This window comes from Desmodus rotundus, chromosome 12 (genome assembly GCF_022682495.2).
Source record: "Desmodus rotundus isolate HL8 chromosome 12, HLdesRot8A.1, whole genome shotgun sequence".
NCBI lineage: Eukaryota > Metazoa > Chordata > Mammalia > Chiroptera > Phyllostomidae > Desmodus > Desmodus rotundus.
In genome coordinates this window covers 30,422,463-30,447,684 of record NC_071398.1, presented here as the reverse complement: position 1 = coordinate 30,447,684, position 25,222 = coordinate 30,422,463, and the positions used below count along the sequence as shown (strand labels likewise).

Below are 25,222 nucleotides of genomic sequence, written 5' to 3'. Positions count from 1 at the left end.
AGATAGCAGAGAGCACCTGACCACACAAAAGTACACTTGAAAGTTAATGATATATAATTAGATTTAAAATAATCCATTAAAGTTTCAAACATGAATTTCACTATAAAGGACACTGTACTTAATCTTACTATTTTAGGAATCCAATCTCATTTTAAATGTTCTATTTCCTTTCTTTCTCAGAATGAGAATTTTGATTTATATGTAAGTCACCATGATGATAATATAAGAGTCTTCCAATTCAGCTTCAAGACTTTTTTGGATAATACAAGTATTAAGCCCCTCACTACCAGAGCCTTCTAAATCTTCAATAGGGAATGTGCTCCCCTTTTGCGGTCCTTATGAGGGTGCTGCTCTAATAATGTATTGCCGAAAAATGTGCTGTGACTAAAGGGCCATGTTGCTTCAACTGCATTGCCTCAAGGTTACCTCATATTCTTAGAAAATTAAAAGAATTAGGCATGTTCTTCAAGTCATATTGCACTAGAAGGAAAGTAGTTTCTGCAGGGCAATAGTCAGGATTTGGCCTTTTATAGCTCATTATCGAAGATGATTATGTCTGGAGCCAGGTTTCTGTGAAATTCTGCAGCTCCATCTTGGTCAGCTTCTGTTTTTTTTTTCTTTCTTTTAATCATAACAGGTGTTCTATTCTCTGACAGGCAGTACTGGAGATTGTGCAGTCAGGATCCTATTCTACCTTTTCTTCCCATAATGTCCCCAAATTTCACTTTTTTCTTAGAGAACAAGGTTTCTGGATAAGCGTGTAGTTGTTTGGAAAAGCATTCCTCCCTAGCTGTTCAATGATTAATAAATTGATTAGATTCAAGATAATTTCTTTAAGGTTGAGCTCTGTTCCTGTTCACACACAAAGTAAGAAGCGAGGTCATTTTTTTTATTTATGCTTTCCTTTTGCCAATGTTTGCTTGTGATTGTCGTTAATTTGTCCTATTTCTTTGATTAGAAGCCATCATCTAACTAAAGATAAACATTTTCACTCTACTCTGTTCAAACCACAGTATTCCATGTCCTATGCATTGTTTTCCCATTTATTAAGATATTTTAGACATGGCTGGTGTGGCTCAGTGGACTGAGTGCTGGCCTGTGAACGCAAGGTTACCAATTCCATTCCCAGTCAGGGCCCATGCCTGGGTTGTGGGCCAGGTCCCCAGCTGGGGGCGTGTGAGAGGCAACTGATCAATGTACCTCCCCTGCATTGATGTTTCTCTCCCTCCCTTTCTCCCTCCCTTCCCCTCACCCCAAGTCGATGAATAAAAAATTTTTAAAAACGTATTTCAAATACTAGAATATAATTTCCTAGTGGGCAGCTCTATTTCTTCAGGCTTGATAAGCTGACTGCCCTTGGAGGGGAGGTGTCATTAGTCCCGTTCTACAGATGAAGAAACAAGTCCCCTAACACAGGACATGGAGGAAAGTCCCATAGAAAGTGGAACGGCAGGGCTGAGATTTTCTTGTTGAGCACAATATTCCTAACAGGGGAACTCAAGAGTTAAAGATTTTAGCTTTAGTTATAGTTGATAGGCTTAAGTAATTAACTCAGGTGGAAAGCTGTCCTTCCAAGAACTGGAATACATGGCCTACATGATTCCAGGAGGTGGACAAGCAATTCAACCTTTGTGCCCCAGGGAGTCTGCAAGCAACAGAGATGGTATCTGAGCCAAATTCCTGACGTAAACAAAGAATTGTTGATCAGTAGACGAAGAAATACTACGAAAATCGAAAATTGCCACCTGACTGCCACTCTCATCTGTTTAACCTTTCCCCAACCCCTTACCTCCCCTTTTCTTCTCCTTATGAAAAGGTTGGCTCGAGATGAGGTTTTTAGGGTACATAACCTGCTGTCTTCTCAGATCGCTGGCATCTAAATACAGCGCCCATATTCAATCCTTGTCTCTACTTACTGATGCTGGTAGCAACAGGCAGCAGAATGCCAACTTTTCCACTTTCATACTCAGGACCGAACAGCCCTGGCAGCTTTGAGTGGGAGAAAGGACTGTTTTCACTTAGCGTCTGCCAGTCCTCACATGTGCATGAACATCTTTCTGCGGATGAAGCCGCATCATTTCATTACCAAAAGGATCCAAGGTAGAAAAATATGTGGCTCCCTTACGGAGTCACCCAGTTGGGTCAACTACACAGGGTTAAGCAAATTGCCCAAACATAGTAAACACGGAAGACAGCCTTCAAAGCCAGGTTCTGTAGCCCAAGAACAACTGCTGAGCCGCCCAGCCCCCCAGGACGACTAAAGATGCAGGGTAGAGGGGTACCAGGAGCAAGTCCGTTACTTTCGGGTTCGACCTGTCATTTTCTCCGCCTAAACCGGAAGACGGAGCCTCAAAGGGCACTTCCGCAAACGGGAAAAAGAGCAGCCGCTTCCGGCAGCTCCCGCAAATGACTCACTTCCGCGCATGGCCCCGAAAACGTACTTCCGGCGCGCCGTGCGTGCTCTCCATTCCGGGTGTCCCGGTACCCTCTCAACCGGCGCGGTGAACAACAACGGCCAAAAAAGAGAAGGGCCGCGGGGCGCAGAAGACGGCCGCCAAAATGGAGAAGAAGGTCTCCAAGCGCTCACGGAAGGAGGAGGTGAGCGGCGCCGGCGGGACAGACCCCGAGCGCGCGTCCTGCTCCGCGCGAGCTCCTTTGCTCTTGCCTGCTGCCTTCCTTGGTCCGCTGTCCCTGGCGTTGCCGGGTCGTTGGGCCGGGTGCTGGAGCGGCTGGGAGTTAGTGTAGGAGGACCCGGGGATGAGCGGGCGCGCCTGTGCAGGGGGCCTGATCTGGGGGCAAGGCCTTAACTTCTGAGCCGCACTCCTCATCTTTAAAAGACGGTAAGTCTTACGGCGTGAGCATCCATCCGTGCAGTAAGAGAAACTCTGGGGCTTCCCGTAGCAGTTGATGGTAGCCACCACTCTCTCCTTTCTCATCTCTCTCTGCCTCTGTCTGTCTCTCTCGCTCTCTGTAGGGTTTGCAAGTGGAACAGGGCTGAGCTTAGAGCGTTCTGCTTTCTATCGACTTGTTCTCCGGCCCCCTAACTTGGGGCAATTTATCGTGGTTTAGGAGTGTTTGCTGTGTGCCAGGCACTGTGCTCTCTGGGCTTCAACCCAGGCATGTGCCCTGAGTGGGAGTTGAACTGGCCACCCTTTGGTTCGCAGGTCAGCAATCAATCCACTGAGCCCCACCAGCCAGGGCAGGAAGGTAATGTCTGAGGTGAATGACACTGGATCAGGAGCTCCGAACTAATTGTGACTCCAATGTTTCCTCCTACTTCTGGGTCTTTCTGTAAAATTCCGGTCATTCAGTAATTTGTCTTGAATGCTTAAGGCAGCACGCTTGGTTGGCATTAGGGACGTGTCAGTCAACAGGACAGCCGTTAGTGTAACTAACTACCCACATAGAAGTAGCAGGATCATGGCCATTTTCATAGACTGCTGTGAGGGTGAAAACTGGCAGAGTCTCTTTGGACCTTACTTTGTCAATGTGTAGACTGGTGGAAGCTGCAGCCTAGTAGTGATGCACGTGAAGGTTACCTTGGAAAAACTTCCCTCGGCTACACAAAGATGGGGCAGAATGGCCATGGTAGTGGTATTTAAATAAACACAAAACTGGAACTGACCCAGATGTTTGTTGATGAACAGGCTGGGTAGAGAAGCTGTGATGGAGCGGTAGCTCTGCCACAGTGAAAGTGAGTGATTCGGTGTATCAAACTGTTTAGCAGAAGGGCATTTACATGGAACTGAGAAATGTAAGATAATACAGTAATCCTTACTTAACCTTGTCCATAGCTTCTGTGACCTTCAGTGAACTGACATAGTACAGGCATACCTTGTTTTATTGTGTTTCTTAGATACTGAATTATTTTACAAATTGAAGGCGAGTCCCTCCACCAGCAAAACACGACTGTAACTCGCTTTATTGTGATACTTGCTTTATAGTGGTTCTCTGAAACTGAGCCCACAGTATCTCTAAGGTGTGGCTGTATACGGAAATCACTTTTGCTCTAGGCTAACTGATATAAGCAAGGGTTAAGTTCCTATGGCAGGGGTGTCAAACTCCTTTTCACCGGGGTCACATCAGCCTCACAGTTGCCTCCGAAGGGCCGAATGTAATTTTAGGACTGTGTAAATGTAACTGCTCCTTAACTAGGGGCAAGGAACTCTACATTCGGCGCGCTGAAGGCAACCATGAGGTTCATGTGGCCCCTGGTGAAAATGAGCTTGACACCCCTGTCCTGTGGCATCTCATCAGTGTTGTAAAGAAATGATGTTATGCGATGTCCTTTTATATATATATATATGCAGTAAAAGTGTAAAGAAATGCTCGAGGCTCTGGCTAGGTTGCTTAGTTGGTTAGAGCATCGTCCTTTAATGCCAAGGCTTGGGTTCCATCTCCGGTCAGGGCACACACAAGGAGCAACCAGTGAATGCATAAATAAGTGGCAGGACAAGCCAGTCTTTCTCTCTCCCTCCCCCTCACTCCCTCTCACTCTCCCTCTCTCTTTCTGTCTTCCTCTCTCTCCCTCCCTCCCCTTCCTTCTCTCTTCATTCCCTTCCCCTCTCTCTCTCTCAAATCAATAATTAAAAGAAGAAAAAAGAAATTTTGGAGAGTAATGAGCACCCAGTTCCAGATAACGGCTCCCGAGGTGGAAGTGGGGGGAGGTGGCTGTTTAGGCCAGGGGATTGTGTTCTGATAAAGGAACTGAGAGGAAGCCAGTGAAAGTTGGGGTGAGGAGGGGTGGGAAGTGAGGCTGGAGAGGAAGGAAGCGTGGTCTGCAGGTGTCTGTGGGTGTGGGAAAGCCAACTAACCTACCTTCAGTGTGGCACGTGGAACCAGGGGGAGAGGGCTTTGAATGTATGGATGTTGGGGGGGGAGTAAGGAGGAAGGCAGGGGGTATATCCCAGGTCGCAGCATCAGCTGAGCTTTCAAGAAAAGCGTAAGGATAGAGGGGGACTTTCCTCCTGACACACAGGTCATGTGTCACCTTTCGGGGACCGGGGGAGGTTAATAGAGGGAAACAGGGGGGTAGGTTGCAGGGCCACCCAGCTGTGCAGGTAAATCTTAAATCCTGTTTGCAGTTGTAAAAACAAAGACCGTCCCACACAGAGTGGCTGCAGCCCATAGTTGCCAGGCCCCACATGGCAATCCTTTGGTTCCCAGGCAGGCACTCAGTCCACTGGTAAACTTCTGAATGGTTGTTCAACTTGATTAGTCATCAGAAAAGTGAAAATTAGCCCTGGCTGGTGTGGTTCAATGGATTGAGTGGTGGCTTGTGAGCGGAAAGGTGACTGGTTTGATTCCCAGTCAGGGCATAAGCCTGGGTTGGGGGCCAGATCCCCAGTTGGGGGTGTGTGAGAGGCTACCAATTGATATTTCTCTCACACATCAGTGTTTCTCTCCCTCTCTTTCTCCCTCCGTTCCCCTCTCTAAGAATAAATAAATAAAATTTTTAATTAAAAATTCATAAAAAAATTAAAAATAAAGTAAAATATAAAACAATAATATGAATATAAAAAACTGCTACAAAATATAAAGATAAATAGCAATGTATAAAAATAAATAATATAAATCAAGTAATAATAAATTAAGTGGTATAGGTAAAATATTAAAATAAGTGAAAATTAGCACAGATTAAGCAGGGTCTAAAATGGATAGAGTATTTGAAATTAATGTACTTCTAATGTTGATAATATCACATAATAAGACCTGAATAATTGTTGAATGAATTCGCTCAATTCTCATCTGTTTATTTTTTTGCTCACTCATTTTTTCGTTTGTGTGCCATTTTTTCTCTGCCACATCCTGAGTATAGTATTATAACATAATACACTTTGTTCAAGCACTCCTGACACATTTATGAATATTTGCTACATACCAGGCTAAAAAGCCAATTTCAAGAAATACTCAAAGATTGCCTTGTACAACCACGTTCTGGGAACGCTGTGCTGCTAAGTTAGATCCGATTGCCAAAAGCTGCAGCGATACCACAAACTGCATTTTTGCAGTAGGCCAGCAAGTTCACTGAGTAACAAGTGAGGGGAAGCAATATGCTGCTCTACTCAGCAGTAACTAAATAACTCTCGATAGTTCAATTTTACTGGAGAATTTTTGAGGGTTCCGATCCCTTCCAGCTACTAACTAGCTATGTGACAAGTCATTTACCTTCTCTGTGCGTCCTCCCTTATCTGCAAAATGGGGGTAAAGGTATTGCTAACCTCCTAGGATTATGGGGATAATTATGAGTTAATAAATAGGAAATTGCTGTCACTGAAAAGGTGGATACGGTCTAGAACACAAGAAAAGAGCTATTTCAAATCTTCCTTTTCAAAGGAAAAACCATAAACTTTAAAAATAATTAAACATTTTGCTTTGAGTTAGTTGCAGAATCAGACACAGTTTTAAGAAATAATTCAGAGACATCCCGTGTACCCCCTCAACCAGTTTCCCCTGACTGGGTACAAACTAGAGTCCGATATCACAAGGAGGATCTCACCAGTTTACACGTGCGTGTGTGTGCACGTGCTTGCCCGTGTGTGTGTTTATTTCTTTGAAATTTTATGTATCCACCACCAGAGTCAAGACACAGAACAGTTCTAACACCATAAGGATCCCCCTTCCTGGTCTTTTGTAGCCGTGCCCACCATCCTCCCCTGCCCACTGCTTCCGTCACGCCCTCACTCAGTTCCTACCCACTGGGTACCTGGCAGCTTTTGTCAGCCCGTCCTAATGCTCTGTGCCTTTGTCATAGCAAAGTGTTACATAGACAGAGTCATGTCATATTGTACATGATGCCTTTTGGAATTGACTTTTTAAAATCAGCATAATCCCCTTGAGATGCATCCAAATTGCTGCATATATCAATTATTTTTCTTTTAATTTAAAAAATAAATTTTTATTACTGGGTAGCCCCCTGTGGTGTGGCTATGCAGTTTGTTTAACGACACACGCTCATTCTAGGCCAGCTGGGCTGCCTCCAGCGGCTGCCGAGTAAGAATAAAGCTGCATGAACACTCCTGTACGGGTTTCTGTGTAAACTTAAATTTCCGTTTCTCTGAAATAAATACCCAATGGTACAATTAATTGCTGGATTGTATGGTATTTGCATGTTTAGTTTCATAAGAAAGTGCCAAAGTTCTCCAGAATGGCTGTACCATTTTATATTTCTATCAGCAATGTGTGAATAATTTGCATCCTTGCCAACATTTGGTGTTATCACCATTTTTTAACTTTAGCCTGATAGGTGAATGCATTGATTTTTAAATTTCTCACCACAATCTCCCAGCTTTAAGTTTTCTGACTTGAAATCCACTTGCCAGTGATAATAAGAGTTGCCCTTTATGGGGCCCATACGATATGCCAGACACGTACCAGGCATTGTGTACACGTTGTCTTACTTAAATCCCTTTGTTCCTCCCTCAGCTCAAGTTGGTGAGGTTAGATGGTGCTGCGCGTCACAGGCAGAAATTAAACTTTGGCAAGAGAAATATGCTGATGTATTAGCCAAATTTAAAATGTGTTCATTCTTTGAGAAATTCTCACTTTTACTAATTTGATGTATAGAAATGGTAAGACAAGCATGCAAAAATGTACGTAAAAGAATGGCCCTGCTGATGTTTTTTGCAATCCCAAGAATGTGGAAACAGTTTATGCCCATCACTTCTTTTTTCCTGCGTGTTTTACTCATTTAGTGAAGCGTTCTGCGGCCATCAGACAGGTGAGATGAGAGACAGACTTTTCAACATGGAGAGAGACTGTGTACATACTGCCTTTCAATCATGAAACATTTCCTACGTACACAAAATGTTATAACAGGCATCTCTTTGCTCGCCGCCAAGATTTCACAGGTGTGAACATTTTAGCTGCTCAGATCTCCCTTTTAAGAAAAGAGGCAAATGTTACATTAGCTGAAACCTCACCTCCTCACCCCTTCCCTCCTCTTCTCAGCGCCCCCGCCCCCCCCAACTGCTCTCCTATACTGGGGGTGGGGGTCTATCTGATACTTTTTTCCCCTGTTTGTATTAATAAATAATATATCGTGTAGTTTTAGAATACATTGTAATATGTACAGAAATGGGTCTTAGGATAAATATTTTCTGTAACATGCTTTTTACAAAAAGGTGTCCATATGCTACCTGCAGTTTGGAGACCTGGTAGGAACTAATACTCTTTTCCCCCCTTAAACCTCAAATACAGAACTGAGGCAGCCCCTGGCCCTCACCTAAGGACAGCAGTAGGACGGCCTGAGGCCTGAGACCCCTGGTCCTCAAGACAGTGGGGGTCCCTCCAGGTTCTCCCTGTGCCCCGACAGCCCCAGTTCACAGGGTGCTGATTGGTGGGTCAGAGCGCACTTTCTGTGGCTCCATGCTAACCATCCGGCAGCATCCCCAGACAACTAGAAGCTCCTGAAGCCCAGCCCCTACTCGAAGGGACCAAGCTGCGCCCAGACCTCACGGCAGATCCTGGTCATGCCTGGACACCTCCAGCCTCAGGTTCGCCTGGATCCCGGGACCACTGGACCACCTGACTCGACGCTCCTGAATCAGTTGCGCCAGTCCCCGCAGGTGGTGGTTGCTGAGACTTGGTTGCTTTCCCACTACAGGGCCCGCATTCCATCACCAAGCTCTTTGGTCCAGCCCAGGAGGGTTACCTGAGGCACAGGGTTTGCTCGCTTGGCACCTTGAGGACCAATACCCTGTGCCAGGGAAGCAATGCTGAGGAGGGATGCAGAGGTTGGCCAGGACCTTGCGGTGAGGGCAGGAGGCGGAGCCAGGGCACTGTCGTCTGAGCTTAATCCCTGGTGACAGATGGGGAGGTTCAGTCCTTGTGCCCAGGCAGGGACTGAACAGAAGCCTCCCTCCAGTGACAGCGTCTGTGAGGATGAGACAGCAGCCAAGCCTCATTCCAGCTCCATGTCTGCACCCTCACGGATGCTTAAGGAACACACGCTAGATGGGTGAGGGAAGCCACACAACAGAAGCAGGTCACCCCGTGAGACATCTGGGGCCAGAGCATGTTTCTGATAGACACAGGGGCCCTGGTGTCAGCATGGGAGGAGGCCGGCAAGTGCCCACCGCTGTCCCAGGCATAAGCCTGACCTCTCGTCCAGGTCCCCGAAGAGTGAGGGGTCTTGGGACAGTATAGGGGTTACATCTGGACTTCATCTTGACCAAAAGAAGTCTGTCGCAGAGGCCCATGACTCCTTGCTTTTAGTAAAATTCCATGGTTGAAATTAACCTGTGTCCTAAAAAGAAAAAATGTACAATAATATCCTTTCTAAACAACATGTTCTGCAAAATAGGTCTTTTGCCAATTAAATGGGAAACTAGAATGTTTGTGCAAGCATTCTTCTAGAGGCCCTGTGGGTGGTCCGCTGACCATGGAACACATCAGGTGACTAACCCCAGGAGCAACCACCACCAGATGACAGTCGTGGGACAACTGGCCTCCTCCTCAGCCCGAGCCCTCCGCCTCTCAAGGGCCCCCAGGTACCGGTGGACTCCCTTGTGCACAAGCTCTTCTCAGTAAACTGCTTTATCTCGTACTGAGCTCAGTGCTCGTTCCATGACACTGAGACTCCAAGACCTGGCATTCGAGGTCCTGTAACATCCTGACCGCATTCCTTCTCCGAAAATCACAGCCCTCCCCGCATGCACCTTGTGAGCGACGTCTTGTCTCCCCGGGGCCCAGGGACAGCGTAAGTCCTTCCTCTTCTCATGAACCTGACCTATAAGAAACTCTGGATCCTCCACCACAGAAGTTACTACCAGGGGAGAAAGGAGCCCAGCCTGACCTCAAAGGAATCAGGAGATGATTCCCTGTCCCCAAGATCCGGTCTGTGGGACACCTGCCTGTGGGCCCTGAAGGCATCTCACCAGCCTATGGTGTCCTTGGGAACAAGGGGCACTTCCTGTGCAGGATGGGACAGGAGGACCCAGAGTCCCCTGGCCGAGTCTCCACGTGGAGCTGCTCCAGCTCCTGGGGCCCATCGGGAGGCCTAGAGCAGATGACAGGGACACAGGTGGTGTGGATGTAACGCTCCAGTGCCATGATGGGGGGGACACATCGTTTTGGGGGTCAGTCGTCCAGGCCTCATGCTTCCCTGTAAGCCTTTGGGGACAAACAGCTCCTCCTGAAATAGCACATCCCCCTGGGGGGGACAGTTGTGACACTAGATCAGGAGTCCTTTGGACAGTGCCCGACCTCTCACTGGGCTCTCCCTCCCCTGGGATGAGTTGGGCAGCATGGGACCCACAGTGGCCAGGACCCAGGGTGACTGTCCACTCAGCTTGGAGGTCAGAGCCCACCTCTGCCCAGTGCTCAGGGTCCACTCACACCCTCTGGAGCCTGGTCAGAGTCCCTGGTGCAGCCCTTGACATTGGCTGCTGGTCTCCTTGTGCCCTCTAGGAGGTGACATTGAGATAAAACACACAAACTTGGCTTTGGCTTAGGAGGGAAAAAGCCTGATTTCCATAGACCGTTTCTGAGCCCTTCCCTGGTGCCAGCCCTGTTCCACCCACTCCTGCTCTGTTGGAAGTCTCTGTGCTGTCCCCGACTCCCTGCCGGGCACCAACCATGGGGAAGGCAGGTGGCCACAGAAAAGTCCCCCAGGCACAAGACGGAAGCTCTCCAATCCTCAGGGAGCATGTGGACAGACTATGGAGAGGGAGGGTCTCCCCGAGACCTGAAATCTGAGGTCCAGGGTGCCCACAGCTATCTGTTCACAAACCCAGTTTTCATCTCTCAGGACACATGGGACACCTCCCCCTTCGCACTCGCAAACTTCAGGTTTTCCAAAGACACCCAGTCCTGCGTCTGTCCTGGAAGCAGAGGCCAGGCTGGTGACACCGGGAGAGAGAAAGCGGGTCCCCTCACCCATTGCCATTCAGCTTTCCCTCTCTCACCCCACAGTCACGTCAGTGACCTCTTCCAGAGAGGAACTCCAGCCTTCCCAGAACGTCTGAGAACATGAGAAAGACCCAGTGCCCAGCTGGGTTTGCATGTCAAAAGTGGAAGTAACCCCCAGCTTTGGGGGCCCCTGGGGCTCTCTGTGTTGATGGCAGCCCCACGGCCTCTACACAACAGAGGCCAAGGCAGTGTGCAAACTCTCAGGTCCACCACACACCTGCTGAGTCAGAATCTGCATTTGAACAAAATCAGGAGACACTCCCTGTGCACCCCCACACTGCAGGGTGTCAGCCTGGCCTGCCATTCACCTTAGCTGGACAGCTGCTGAAGCAGCATTTCTAAGGTGTCACCCGGGCATCCCATGCTTTACAGAGTTTCACTGGTGATTCTGATGCACAACGGGAATGACATCCTGTGACAAGAATCCTGATGTGACCCCAGGCTCCTGTTCTGAAGGGAAAAGTCCCAAGTGGTAAGAGAGGGCTGTGGGGTCACCTGGAACCGGACAGCACAGGATTGTGCTGTCCAGTGTGTGTGTAGGGGGTGGAGAACCACAGCTAAAGATGCTGGCGACCCTGCAGGTCCCAGGAAACAGAAAGGGGATGGGAGATTCAGAGGGATGGGAGGAGGATCCGGGGCAGAGACCCGCCCCTCCCATGTGACTGGGGAAGCACTCCAGTCCTGGGAGGAGACTCCGTGCATTGGGAGGACGCACAGCAGGTCCTGCACTTCAGAACAGAAGTCTCTGTGAGGGGTTCTGGAGCTGCAGCTCTTCTCGCAGAGGGAGGACCGAGCAGGCAGCAGACACCATGGAGTCCCTGTCAGGGCGTATCCCGTGGCAGGATGTCCTGCTGGCTGGTAAAAAGGGACAGTCCCTGGAAGTGGACAGGAGGGTGGGAGAGACTGGCTGGGTCTCCTGGAGAGGACAGCACTCTGAGAGGGGACAGAGAGTTGCTGCTTGGACCTGAGGGAGAGGACACAGGGTCAAAGCAGCTTGGGGCAAATCTCAGCAATAGGAAATTCGTGATCGGAAAGTGGTGAGGGGCAGGAAATCCTTGACTGCTGTGTTTTTAAAGTTAATTTCTGAACAGTAAGTTTTAGAAACTGATGACAGTAATCAAAAATGATGTCGGGGGTGGGAAAGCTCAACCAAGGGTGGTAAACACTTACCACCAACCTCAGGCATGGGCAAATACACCCCCAGAAAGTTTGGGGCCCTGGGGACACTCACCCACAGGCTCTGGGGGCACAGCAAGGTCAGACAAGCCCCCGCTCCCATGGAGCTCATGTTCTGTGGGGAGGAAAGGGACACGAAAAGATGTAGATGTCAGTTACCAACAAGCATCGTGAAGAAAACAGAGCAGGGGCAGGTCAGAGAGTGAAGACAGAGGGCCATTAAAGGAGGTGGCCGGTAGAGCTCTCTCCCAAGGACACCTCTCAGTGTCAGCGGGGTCTGAGGGCAGTGAGGGCATGAGCCGGGCAGACACCTGGGGAAGAGTTTGAGGAACAGTAAAAATAACAACAGGTTCAGAGGTGCTGAAGTAGTGGTGGCCATGCTGCTGACCTTGACCATGGGAGACACACACACACAGACCAAGGGTGAGAGGTGAAGAGACCTGCTCAGCACCCAGGGCCTCGTCTTTCCCTCCCGGTGCATACACCCAAATGTTGATCGATTTCTCTCTTCCCTCCTAGTCTCACTCCTAACCTTCTGGAACCCGGCCCCCACCGCCCAACTCACTATGGTTTCGGCCAGTGCTGCTGAAGGGCAGGATGCTCTTCTCCTCGTCCACAGTCGGCCGGAGTTCCTTGCAGGCTATGTCTGGTTCAAAGGGGAGAGTGTGGACAGCAACCGTCAAATTGCGTCATATGTAATAGATGCCCAAGAAATGCACCCGGGGCCTGCACACAGCAGCCGGGAGACCATTTACCCCAATGGATCCCTGCTCTTCCAGAATGTCACCCTGGAGGACACAGGATACTACACTCTACTAGCCATAAAAAGGAATTTTCAAGGTGACAGAGCAACTGGACAGCTCCACGTGTACTGTGAGTGATTGCTCTCTGCCCTCTGGGTGTCGGGTGGGGTGAATTCTGCCTCACAGGACTGAGAGCCCTGGACTCTGCCTCCAGCACCCTCTGCATCACGTCCCAGGCTGGGTTTGGGCACTTGGTGCAGGGCACACACAGTGTAGACAAACTTCCTAAGATGAGAGTTTAATTCCCACATTCCAGGCCTGCAGAGACATTCACCGCAGAGGGAAGGGCCAGTCTGATGGGAGTAACTCAGCAGAGGGAGACCAGTCTCAGTCCAGCCCCGGTGCCTTTACCCATGACCATGATCCCAAGAAAGACCCTGCAGGGCTCAGTCATGGCCTGGATGGAGGGGCCCCTGGGATCCTCACAGAGAAGCTCAGCCTGGTCAGCCCCTCCCTAGACCTTTGGTCCAGGGCTCCTGACTCCAGGGATTCTGGGGGCCTGTGTCAGGTTGGGTTTGGTCTGTGGGCAGGGATGACTGGGAGCAATGACTTCCCAGCTGCCTGAGTCACAGAACCCTTGAGCAGGTCACCAGCCAGGGCTCAGCCCCAAGAGCCACATCTGGGCAGGGAAGGAGCCTGGCCCTTCACTGGAGACTGTGTGGGAAGCACAGATGGACAAGGTCACCAGGCCATTTGTGGACTGCCCTGGGGGACCTAGGAGAGTTTAGAAGGTCAGCACCTTCAGGGAGAAACAGGAGAGAAGGGCTCCAGGCAGCCCCTGCCCACCAGGGCTCAGCCCCGGGGATTCGCTCTTGAAGTTGATCAGGAACAGATGCCTCTGATTTGAGCAGCACCCCTATCCTGAGATTCAGGTCCGATACTGTGAATATTTTACAGTTAATATGCTGAAAACTCTGCAGTCAAATATTCATCCTCCTCCACTGAGGAGAAACTGGGACCCAGGGAGGCACAGTCACTAGGGCAGAGTCACACAGACCATGAGCAGCTCATCAGAGTCACTAGAGGTCTGTCTGCTGCCACAGCCCTGTCCTTTCCTCTGGCCCGGGGGCCTTACTAGGTGTCTGTGGATCCCTAGACCAATCATTGGTTCAGACCCTGTCTTAGGTGTCCTCACTCAGAGGGAGAGATTCTGGTCTGGGGAGTGAAGGGAATTGCAGAATTAATCTGTTTTTCTCCAGAACCCTCAGCGCTGGGAACGCCCAGGCCTCCCACTCTGTGGCCAATCCACAGCTCCCTGCACTGGACTTGAAATCACTTCTTTGTTTCCTGGTGTGTCAGTGTCACTCCCATTAGATATGACAGGACTTTGCCTTCTCACTCCCCACCCCACACCTGCAACGAGCTCGGGGACCGGCACTCAGTGGCTCTTTCATGAAGGAGAGAAGGAGTGAATGGTGAAGAAATGGAGGAATGAATGATCCAGAATCCTTTAAAGACTAGCACCTGGATGCAGAGTCCTTGGAAATAGTCCTGTTTCTCGAGGGCTGAGACCCCTGTCTCAGACCCTTTGCTGCTCTCTAGAGAAATACTCCTTTCTGCAATTGGTGTTAGGCCCTGGAGTATTAATAATACACTTACATATGGAAATTTTTAACTTCTTTCCATATTTCTGTCTCATGACCACCAAAAACAAATGGTCTGCAGGAGGCAGAATTTCCTCAGGTTCACGCTCCCCACTTGCCCTCTGTCACCCCTTCTGCATTTGCGCAAGTCCTCACCTGCCCTCAGCAGAGGGAGGATGACTTTAACGACCAAGCGCAGAGCACGGGGTTCTGCTGCCACAGTCAGCTCCTGCCTGCCTGCCTCACCCTTTTCTAGGTCACTCCGTGGACTCTGCTCTATCGTTTATTAGCTCACTGACTGTGTCAGTCACATTCACCTGGGACCACCTGACCCACCTCATAGCCCAGGGCCCTGAGTAGTCGGTGGACCACCGCCTTGCTCCCAGTCCCCAAGTAGTCTTTCTGCTCAAACCCCAGTCTTTAGGATGTCCTGGGAAATGGTGCCTCATAGAAACACACCTTGGCTGGGCGATGGAGGTCTGTGCAGCTGGAAGGAACGGTGCCCGTTTGGCCAGGCAGTCAGCTGGTCAGTGAAGAACCAGGAGAAATGGGGGTCTCTGACTCCCAGGCCTATATCTACCCATGATTAAACCCTGATATTTAACTGACACCTGAGAAAGTCTGTGCTTTCTCCCAGATGTAGTGCTGGCAGCCCTACATTCTCTGAGCATTCAGATTCTCAGTCATGCATTTGTCTTCAGATACACAGACCTGACTTACTCTTTTAAGGACTCAAGTTGGCTGAGAGGTGCGAGGTGCCTTCTCAGATTGAAGCAGCCTTTGGAGGAGTCAAAGGCACCACCCAGGGCAGTGCTCCCTCCGTTACCTGCAGAGCAGAGTTACCCACACCCACCACCACAAGCAACAGCTCTGACTCCGAGAGTTTCGATAGTGGTGTTGAGCATCTTTTCATATGCTTATTGGCCATTTGTGTATCTCCTTTGCAGAAATGTCTGTTCAAGTCGTTTGCCCATTTTCCAACCTGGTTATCTGGTTTTGTTGTTGTTGTTGAGTTGTATTCTTTTCTTTCTCTGTTCTGGACATGAACCCCTCATCCTATATATCATTTGCAGAGTGTTTTCTGCCATTCCATAGGTCACCTTTCACTCTGGTTACTGTGTCCTTTGGTGAAGTTTTTCATTTTTGCAAAGTTCAACTTATCGATCTTCTCTCTTTCTTTTGCCTGTGTTCTTAATGTCATATCATCGCCAAATCCAGTGTCATTAAGCTTCTTACTTTGTTTTCTGAGTTTTATAATTTTAGGTCTTGTCTTTAGAATTACATCCGTTTTGAGTTAATCTGTGTGTGAGACAGTGGTCCACTTCCTTTGTGTGCAGTGGATATTGTTGCTCATCACTGTTGTTGAAGAGACTGCCCTTTCTCCATTGAATGGTATTGGCTTCTTTGTTGAAACCATTTGCTAATATAACGGAGGCTTTATTTCTGGGTTTCTACTGTACTCCACAATCTGTTTTTATGCTATGACCACAGTATTTTGGTTACTTGAGCTCTGTAGTGAATTTTGAAATTAGGAAGTGTGACACCTCCAAATTCATTCTTTTTTAAGATTGCCACAACTATTTGGGGTCTCTTAAAATTCCATATGAATTCTAGAATGGACTTTTCTATTTCTGCAGAAGTGGTACCGGGATTTTGACATGGATCATATCAAATATGTAGATATTTCAGGGAAAAGTGACACTCTAACAATATTAAGTCTTCCAACCCATGAACATGGATGTCTTTTCATTTATTTATTTCTTTACTTTCAGTACTGTAATTTTCAGCGTATGCTTCTTCCACCTCCCTGCTTAAGTTTACTGCTAAGTATTCTATTCTTTCTGATACTGTTGTAAATGGAATTGTTTTTATTATATTCTGTTTTGGGATTGTTCATGGTTTTTGTCAAGAAACGAAGGTGGTACTGAGTGTTGATTTTGTCTCCTGTGTCTTCACTGAATTCATTGGTTCTACCAGGTTTTTTTTTCTGTACATGAAATATTTAGGGTTGTCTACATATAAAATTATGTCATCTGTTAAAAGAGATAATTTTTCTTCTTCCTTTCCAATTTGTATGCCTTTTACTTCATCTTCTTGCCTGGTTGTTCCGGCCAAACTTTCAGTACTGTGGTGAATAGAAAGGGTGAAAGCAGTGTCCTCGTCTTGTTCGCAGTCTTACTAACACTTTCAGAGTTTCTCCACGGAGTATCGTTAGCTGTGGACTCTCACGTGTGGCCTTTCCCAAGTTGAGTAGTTTCTCTCTATTCCTACAGTTCCCATCTGTTGTTAAAGCCATAACCACTTCTCTGGAGATTTCCTTTATGGTGATACTCCATCCACAGACCGGGGAGTAAAGTCCTGCTCAGACTGAGAAATCCTGGAGATGAAGCCTCTCCACATCCAAGGTCATAAAGACTCGGTCGGGCTGTTTTTATTGTCTAGTAAATTATTTAACAAGAAGTAGATGCCTTCCCACTTTCTGAAAAGTTTCCTTGGCCCCAGAGATGGACAAAAATGGCAAGCGTGCCTTCCCCAACATGCATGAACTTTACCTGAGGAGCAAAAGCTGATCCTTCTTAAAGTCAAAGAAAGTTTTAGGAAAGGGTCAAAAAGTTTGTAGGGAAAAACTTGTGCAAACCTGAGGTTGTAGGACACATGGGCTGAAAGGGGGTTCCTGGTGCTGATACTGCAGAGATGTCGGCGCAGACAAGTCAGTGCTCAGCCTGGGGGCCTGGGGTCAGAGAGGAGGTGCCGCCCTCTCCTTACAGACTGCCATCTTCACAAAGACACTCGCTCTTCTGCAGAGGCCAGGGCCATCCTTTGGCGATGCTCCCAGAGCTCACTGTGGACAGTGAGTGGCTGAGATCTCTGAGGAAGGAGCCTGCTCTCAGTCAGTCACATCCTCCGTGTTTCCACAGAGCCCGTGGGGAAGCCCTCCGTCCGAGCCAGGAACACCACCGTGACGAGTGTAAGGACAGTGTGGTCCTGTCCTCTCAAGTGACACTGGGATTTTCATCCGGTGACCAGAGTCTGTGGCTCACGGAGAAGATGAAGTTGTCCTGGGGCAACAGCACCCTCACCACAGACCCCGCCAGGAGGGAGGACGCTGGGGCTCTATCAGCGTGAGGTCTCCAATGCCGTCAGCTCAAGCAAAAGTGACTCCTCAGGCTGGATGTGAAATCTGAATGACCCTTGTCCCCTCCTCTCTGTTATTAAACTATAAATAGATTTTTTCTTATCTGAAAATGATGGTTATGATGCAGTTTCTAAGTTGTTTTCCTTAGTAGTGCTAAAGGTGGAAAGTCCTTGGAAGACTTGCACTGAGTCAGTAAGTGCTCAAAAATATGAACTGACAGGGTCGTTATTGTTGACTTAAGGTCACATTCCACTCCAGACCCCGCCTCTGGTTGGTCTCTGGTTGGTGCATCTCTGCTGCTGGTACCATCTCCACGGTGGAGGCGACACCGACACTGAGTCCCTCAGAGGGCGGGTGGTGGTCGTGTGATGACCCGTGGGAGCACATGACGAGCCCGCAGGAATGTGAGCTCTGTCCCTTCTCCAGGGGGACATGTGGATGGCACCTGGACTCCGGCATGGATGGCAGGAATAGACAGGAGGACCCACATGCAGGTGGCAACACTGAGAAGAAATGCACTTGACATAAAGCAGTCTGCTCCCACTGTCCTGCTCAGGTGTGAGGAGAAGGGATCGGAGAGCCCAGGTCTCAATCTGAGATGAGGTGCAACTGGAATGAAGGGGTGGTCTCCAGTCAGGTTCCACCCCCATCTAAAGACCCCACCCCACCTCCTGAAGGGCAATGTGTGCATCAGGGGCATGAGTCTCAACCACAGGGACCCCCTGGGCTGAGACTCAATGACAAGAGGGACGGACACAGGCAAGACAAGATCTCCCACGCGAGGTTCCAGCATCACCACAAAAAGAGGCACCCAGGCACACCTGCTCATGGGGATACCAGCCCAGGCTGACTCATGGTAGAAGTGAACCCCAAAGTCCTGAGACATCCCACAACTTCCGTGCCTGTACCAGTCCCTGCAGGCTTTGCCCTCCTAAGTGAGCAGCCCCCAAGCCCCAACCTCCAGGGAATGCCTTTCACCCCACTAAGCCCCAGGGGTTCCTGGACACCCAGACATCCCTGCAGGGGGCATCCTCTGGTTGGCCATGTGGGACCTGACCTTGTTCTTCCCTTCAGTTTCCCAAGGCCCAGCAGGCTCTCCTGGGATCTCCCTCTCCCCAGGGGCTCAGTGAGCTGCACAGCCCTGAACCTCAATTGGAAGGAAGCTGCCCGTACACTCTTTCTGACTGTGGTCAGCCGGGCACAGGAGGGCACAGATGGCACAACTCCAGGGGTCGCCCTCCCCTACAAGGCAGCACCCAGTGCCTACAGGATGGTCAGCACCGTGGGCCTGACCAGTGGGACTGACCTTTCCTCTACTCCCCAGGCTGCAGCTGCTCTCACTACTCAGTCGTCCTGGCAGGCCCCATTCCTTCTCTCCACACCTGTCTGCAGGGAGCATCTGACCCACCTCAGCATCCTCAGACTGAGCACAGGGGCGGGTCCTGCCCCACAGACCAGCTGAGGGCCTCATCCAGAGAAGAGATGGGCTGGGGACCCCAGAAAAGAAGCACCCACTGTTCCCACCCAGGCAGGTAACTGGTGACTGAGCTCTCACTCTGTCCAACAGGCCTCCCCAGAGAGGACCAGCAATCCAACCACATCTGTGAGGAGGGCTCTCAGGGAGGCAGCGTGAGTTGAGAGGTTTTGATACAGGGAGGTGGCTGTGCAAGGTGCTCAGCAGGATGGAGGGAAGCCTGGGGACAGGGCAGGGCCTGGTCTGAGGAATGGACAGGAGCAAAGGGAGGGGAGAGGGAGATCAGAGAAAGCTGCCTCTGCATCTCAAGGGTGATGGGACAGTGAGCTCTAAGGGAAGTGGCTGCATGTGGTCCATCAGGGGACCCATCAGGTCTCCCCTCTAAGGGTGTGTCCTGGGGTCACTGCCCAAGGGGAGGTGGCTTTGCCCCAGCTTGGCCCTGAGTGCTGACTGGCTCCTGCCTGACCTGCTCAGACCACTGTCTATGCCCTTCTCCAGCCCAGGCATGGCCGGGACCCTGTATGACTTAAGTTTGGAGGAGCTGAGTCCCTGGCACACATCTGACAGATTCATCAGAACATGTCCGTCACACACACAGAAAAACCCCAATCTAATTAAAAAATGGGCAGAAGAACTGAGTAGACACTTCTCCAAACAGGACGTACAGATGGCCACTAAACATATGAAAAGATGCTCAATGTGACTAATCATCAGAGAGATGCAAATTAAAACCACCATGTGTATCGCCTCACCCCTGTCAGAATGGCTCTCATCAATAAATCAGCAAACGAGTGCCGGTGAGGATGTGGGGAAAAGGGAACCCACATGCACTGTTGGTGGGAATGCAGACCGGTGCAGCCACTGTGGAAAGCAGTATGGAGATACCTCAAAAAATTAAAAACGGATCTGCCTTTTGACCCAGCAATCCCACTTCTGAGAATATATCTGAAGGAACACAAAACACTAACTGGAAAGGACATAAGCACCCCTATGTTTATTAAAGCAGCATTATTTGCAATAGCCAAGATTTAGAAGCAGCCCAAGTGTCCCTCAGTGGGTGAGTGAATAAAAAACTGGTACATTTACACAATGGAATACCACATGATCATAAAAAGTAAATTTTACCTTTTGCAATGGCATGGAAGGACCTAGAGAGTATTATGCGAAGTGAAATAAGGCAGACAATTATATGTGAAATCTAATAAAATAGAAAAAGACTCGTAAGATAAAGAGAACAGGCTGACAGGTGTCAGAGGGGAGGGGGGTTGGGGGGATGGATAAAAAAGGTGAAGGGATTAAACAACAATAAAAAAACAACTCACAGACACAGCCAACAGTATGGTGATTACCAGAGGGAAAGGGAGCGGGGGAGGTAGGAGAGGGTAGAGGGGCAGGGTAAATGGTGATGGAAGGAGACTTTGGGTGGTGAACACACAATACAGTATACAGATGGGTATTATAGAATGTACACTGGAAACTTACATAATTTTATTAACCAATATCACCCCAATAAATTCAATAAAAATGTTTTCAAAAGAAAACACCCCCCTTTCCCAGGAGGTGCCAATCCTAGGTTGGATGATTAGTGCCCCCAGTCCACCTGCAGAGGGTCCCTCTCTGTCCTGGTCATCATGGAGCCACAGGGAGATCCGGGTGCTCAGGCTGTGCTGGGGCAGCGAACCCCAAATTGAGGCTGTGCCCAGGGCAGCCAACAGCTGTGCACGTGGGACCTGGTCGCACGGCTCTGCCTCGGCACTTTAAATCTTCGGTAGTTTATTAGAGATATACTTCTGCCAAAAGTTATGGGGCACAGCTCAAGTGGTGTGCCCAGGAAACTCAGTACCTTAGATGGTCCTACTAGAAAAGGTTGACTAAAAATGAATGAATTATCCACTTCAAAAGTTGGGAGAAAAACAGAAGAGGAAAAGATAAACTTAAAAGTAGAAATCAATAAAGTAGACGATAATAGAAGATCGAGAAGAGCGACACAACATAAATTATTTTCTTGGAAAAGTTTGTCAATGTTTTATCACCTGTGAAAAAAAAATCAGTCAACAAAGTAATAGAGGAAGCAAGAACAAGGCCTGTGAGCCGTGGGGAATGGGCGGGGGTGGAGGAGTGTGTGTGACTAAAGCTGCAGCCAGGATGGAAAGTCCTGAAAAATCTTTCGGCTACAGAGTTGGTGATTTAGACAAAGTTGATGACATTTCTAGAAAATTAGAAATAGCAAAAACCAATCAAGACTTGTACTATAACAATGAAAGGAAATCTGGTTAATAATTAAGATATTGTCACACAAACACACACTTGTGCACACATGCACGAGCCGCATGTGTGCACACTCACAGCAAAACGTGGGCAGCTTCATAACGAACACGAGTACCTCCACGGAGGAAAGACATACACCTAGACCCAAACTCACGCCATGCAATGATCTTTCAAAATTCATTAAAGTTAGAATTTATGTTTTTCAAAAGACATCCTATTCTCTCTCTCTTTTATACATACACAAGTTTTATGTATGTCCTTATATGCACCTATACATCAGGCAGCTTCATATGTGTTTGTAAATCTATATGACAAGCCATGTCCAAAGCACGTAACAAAATCCTACAAAAGCAACAAGAAAAAGACTGACAATCCAATTTTTAAAAAGATTTTATTTCTTTATTTTTAGAGAGCGGGGAAGGGAGGAAGAAAGAGAAGGAGAGAAACATCAATGTGTGGTTGCCTCTTGCATGCCCCCAACTGGGGACCTGGCCTGCAACCCAGGCATGTGCCCTGGCTGGGAATCGAACTGGCAACCCTTTCATTTGCAGGCCAGCACTCAGTTCACTGAGCTACACCAGCCAGGTCCCAACTGTTTATTTTAATGGCTAAAAACTCTAAGAGATACTGAACAGTAGAACATATGTAAATGGCCAGTAAGCATGTGTAAAGAAGAATGTGCTTTTCTGGGTTTTTCTTTTTTTGAAACACAAATAAAAGCCATTATGAAATGTTATTTCAACCACATGAGAATGGCTAAAATTTAAAGGGCTGACGGCACCAACAGCTGGAAATCTAGATGCATAAACATTGTTGGTGGGAATATAACTTTGTTAAACTACCCGGCAGGAGAATCTAAAATTGATATACATTTTAAAAGGTGTTCCAGCAAATCAAATGGAATTTACCTCAAGGACGTGAGTTCGACCCACCAAAGTACACGTGGTGTATGTGAACATTCACATCGGGGTTGTTCAGAAGAACCCAAAACAGACAGTCCTGGTGTCCAGCAGCCCATGGCTAAGTATTGTGTGTGCAAACAAGGGATACACAGCTGGAAAAGAGGTGACTCACTGCTCCCACAGCAGCAGGATGATCCCACGTGCACAGACTTGAACGTGAGTTGTCAAACGCAGAAACACACACCAGAAAGGACTCCACTTCTGATAAGTCCCCCAAAGGACAAACTGACCTGGGCACCGCAGGTCAGAGTGGAGGTGATGCTGGGGCCGTGGCTGCTGGGAGGGCAGGAGGACAGGCCCTGGCTCAGCACAGCTCTATCCCGTGATCTGGGCGGAGGTTTCACGGAAACACACGTGCAGAAATGTACTGCAACGCTCCTGTGACTTTACAAGAAAAGTAGTGTAACGTATCTGCAGGTTAAGCAGACAGCAATAGCTACAAAGCAACCAAAGGGCAGCTCACTCCAACCTTTCCCAGAGAAAAGGAAAAGTAAAGAACTCTCATGAACTCTTTTAACGGGCAGCATAACCTGCACGTCAGAGCCAGACCGGGAGAGAATGAGAAAGTAAACACACGGGCTCTTCTCACGAACACAGCTGAAAAATCCCTAAAGAAAATTCTGCCAAGATCCATCGGGATTTGTCGAGTTGAGTTTGCTCCCCAGGAACGCAAGGTGGGCTGACCAGGCACAAATCAACCATTGCCCTTTACCACCCTAACAGGTTGACTAGGAAATAATGCATAGTGACGACAAGAGAAACAAATGCCTTTGACGACACTCCACATCCACTCGGACCTGGACCAAGTAGACACCATGGCAGACGAGAAGAGGGGAGCCCCTTGGCTTGAGGAAGGTGCCCACAGCGCTGCCGCGGGCCCTGATGCGTCACACTCGTCAGGAGGGAGGCCAGGCTGCCTGTGTCCACCCCATGGACTCCAAGCCTCCTATAAGAGCTCTCACTGGACTCACGCATGGGTGCGCAGAGCCACAGTTGGGGCTGGTGACAGAAGCCCCTCTTGGGGTCAGACTGTCGGGAGGAGACCTGAGCCTCAGGCCAGGCAGCTCCCTGGATGGGAGGACCAGACTCACGGCTCAGACCAAAGACTGGAGGAGCTGGTGCTGGGCCTTTCCTGGGGTGACTCTGAGGTGACCTCAGGCCTGAGACACACAGCAGGTCTCCTGAACGCTCCAGAGATAAAGGGGCTGCCCTGCCACACTGTTCTTGCTGCTGATTGGGGGAAACAAGGAAACCGTGAGCCTCCTATTGCATGGTGGGAGCTGACGGAGACCTCATCTCAGCGAGCCTGCAGCTTATCCAGAGACAAATGGGGAGGGGCGGACACGCTCCTCTCTAGTGGGAGGAACTGCGAGGTCTCAAAGGAAGGGAGCTGCTGTGTAATTCTACTGTGCGGAGGGCAGGGACAGGTAAGAGGACCACGGACTCACTGTCACTTCCCCCAGTGCCCCCACACAGGCTGAGGGGGGGGGGGCATCAGGTCCTGAGTGTCCAGCCTACACTGGTCGTCCCTCTCCCTAATGACTTGGGTCCTGGGATTGGTTCCAGGTTCCGGTCCCTGCCGCCACATCCTCCAATGTGAGGTTTTCCCTGGGGACCCGGCTGTCTGGCACAGGAGCTCCACCCTGAGCAAATCTAAAGAGTATTTGAGGGCCGGGTTTGTGGCAGTGAAAACACTTGCTTCTATTAGTCTCAGGTGATGGAGAAGGTGCGCAGGGACTCGAGGAGGAGTGTGAGCGCCCTCTAGTGGATTCTTCCTGCTAGAAGAGGAGAAGAGGGTGGGGTCCTTGAGAGGTTAGGGCTGACTTTGGACACAGGGCACATTCAGAATCAGAAGGATTGGAACAGAGATGCAAGAGGAGGGGGAGAGGGAGTGGGCAAGGCCAGGAGAGATGAGAACAGCAGGCTGACAGGAAGCCTCCTGGGAACACTGAGGGCAGGGCACACAGCAGGGCTCTCCATCTCCTCAACAGTGATATTTGGGGCTGGGCATTCTCGTTGGGGGCCTCTGTGCTGTAGGATGAGCAGCACCATCCCAAGGCCTGCACGCACTAGATTCCAATAGTACTCTCCACCCCCACCCTCCCCCGTGTGAAGAGCATTTCCTCTGACATTGCTCTACGTCCTAAGAAAAGGGGAGCGACGGTGGGAACATCGCTCCTCGTTGAGAACCACTAATCCACACTAATCTCTAGTATCAACTACCCAAACGACACCCTGTACCTCTCCATGTGCAAAGAAGAGAAAAAACAGACATCTTTGCTATCAAGGAGAAATTAACTTTCATCAACCAAAAATTGATTTATCAGGAGAAGGAATATTTAGAGGTAATTAATCGATGGCTGCCTATAGCTTACCAGCTGGAAGACTGGGGATAGTCAAAGGGTGCAACCTCCAATAAGAATGACACCACGCGGCTGTACCGCAGAATCAGACAGGGAGGTTCCGCAGACACCGGGCAGAGGAAACCCATGCTAACAAGTGTGTGCATGCCACGTCATTACACTGTCTACTCAGATGTTCTCACCGTCTCATAGGAGCCTTGGAAATGAACGCAAAGTCTCCACTGTCATTTGGAAGAAATGTGTTAGTGGAAAGAATATTATATCATAGGAGTTTCTCTATATTTTCAGAATAATATACCATGGGATCATTCCTTACATATGAACACCCCAAAATAAACTTCGTTGGTAGCTAGACAGTGTTGGGATTTATTTCCAGCCCCTGTGGGCTGACAGTACCCTGCCCCCATCCCTGGCTCCTCTCTGAACAACAGGACCTTTGGTGCCCCCTTATTAGGGGACAGGTGGGGCTTTAGAGTGTCCTCACCATTCCTCATCAGGCCACATCTCACCCCTGTCCCTCAAGGGGCTGAGACCCACATTCCATTC

The 25,222-nt window shown here is 49.1% G+C and overlaps 1 protein-coding gene and 1 pseudogene across 1 annotated transcript in view; both read left to right on the top strand.

Annotated features, from left to right (window-relative positions):
- Window positions 1-2,436: 2,436 nt before the first annotated feature.
- Window positions 2,437-25,222, top strand: part of KLHDC4 (kelch domain containing 4) — a 92,989-nt gene continuing 70,203 nt past the window's right edge. Inside the window, exon 1 of the mRNA XM_053914435.1 lies at window positions 2,437-2,598. Coding sequence (XP_053770410.1) covers window positions 2,560-2,598 — 39 coding nt within the window. The 5' untranslated portion in view covers window positions 2,437-2,559. The remainder of the gene's footprint in view (window positions 2,599-25,222) is intronic.
- Window positions 11,580-17,719, top strand: LOC112300700 (cell adhesion molecule CEACAM21-like; annotated as a pseudogene).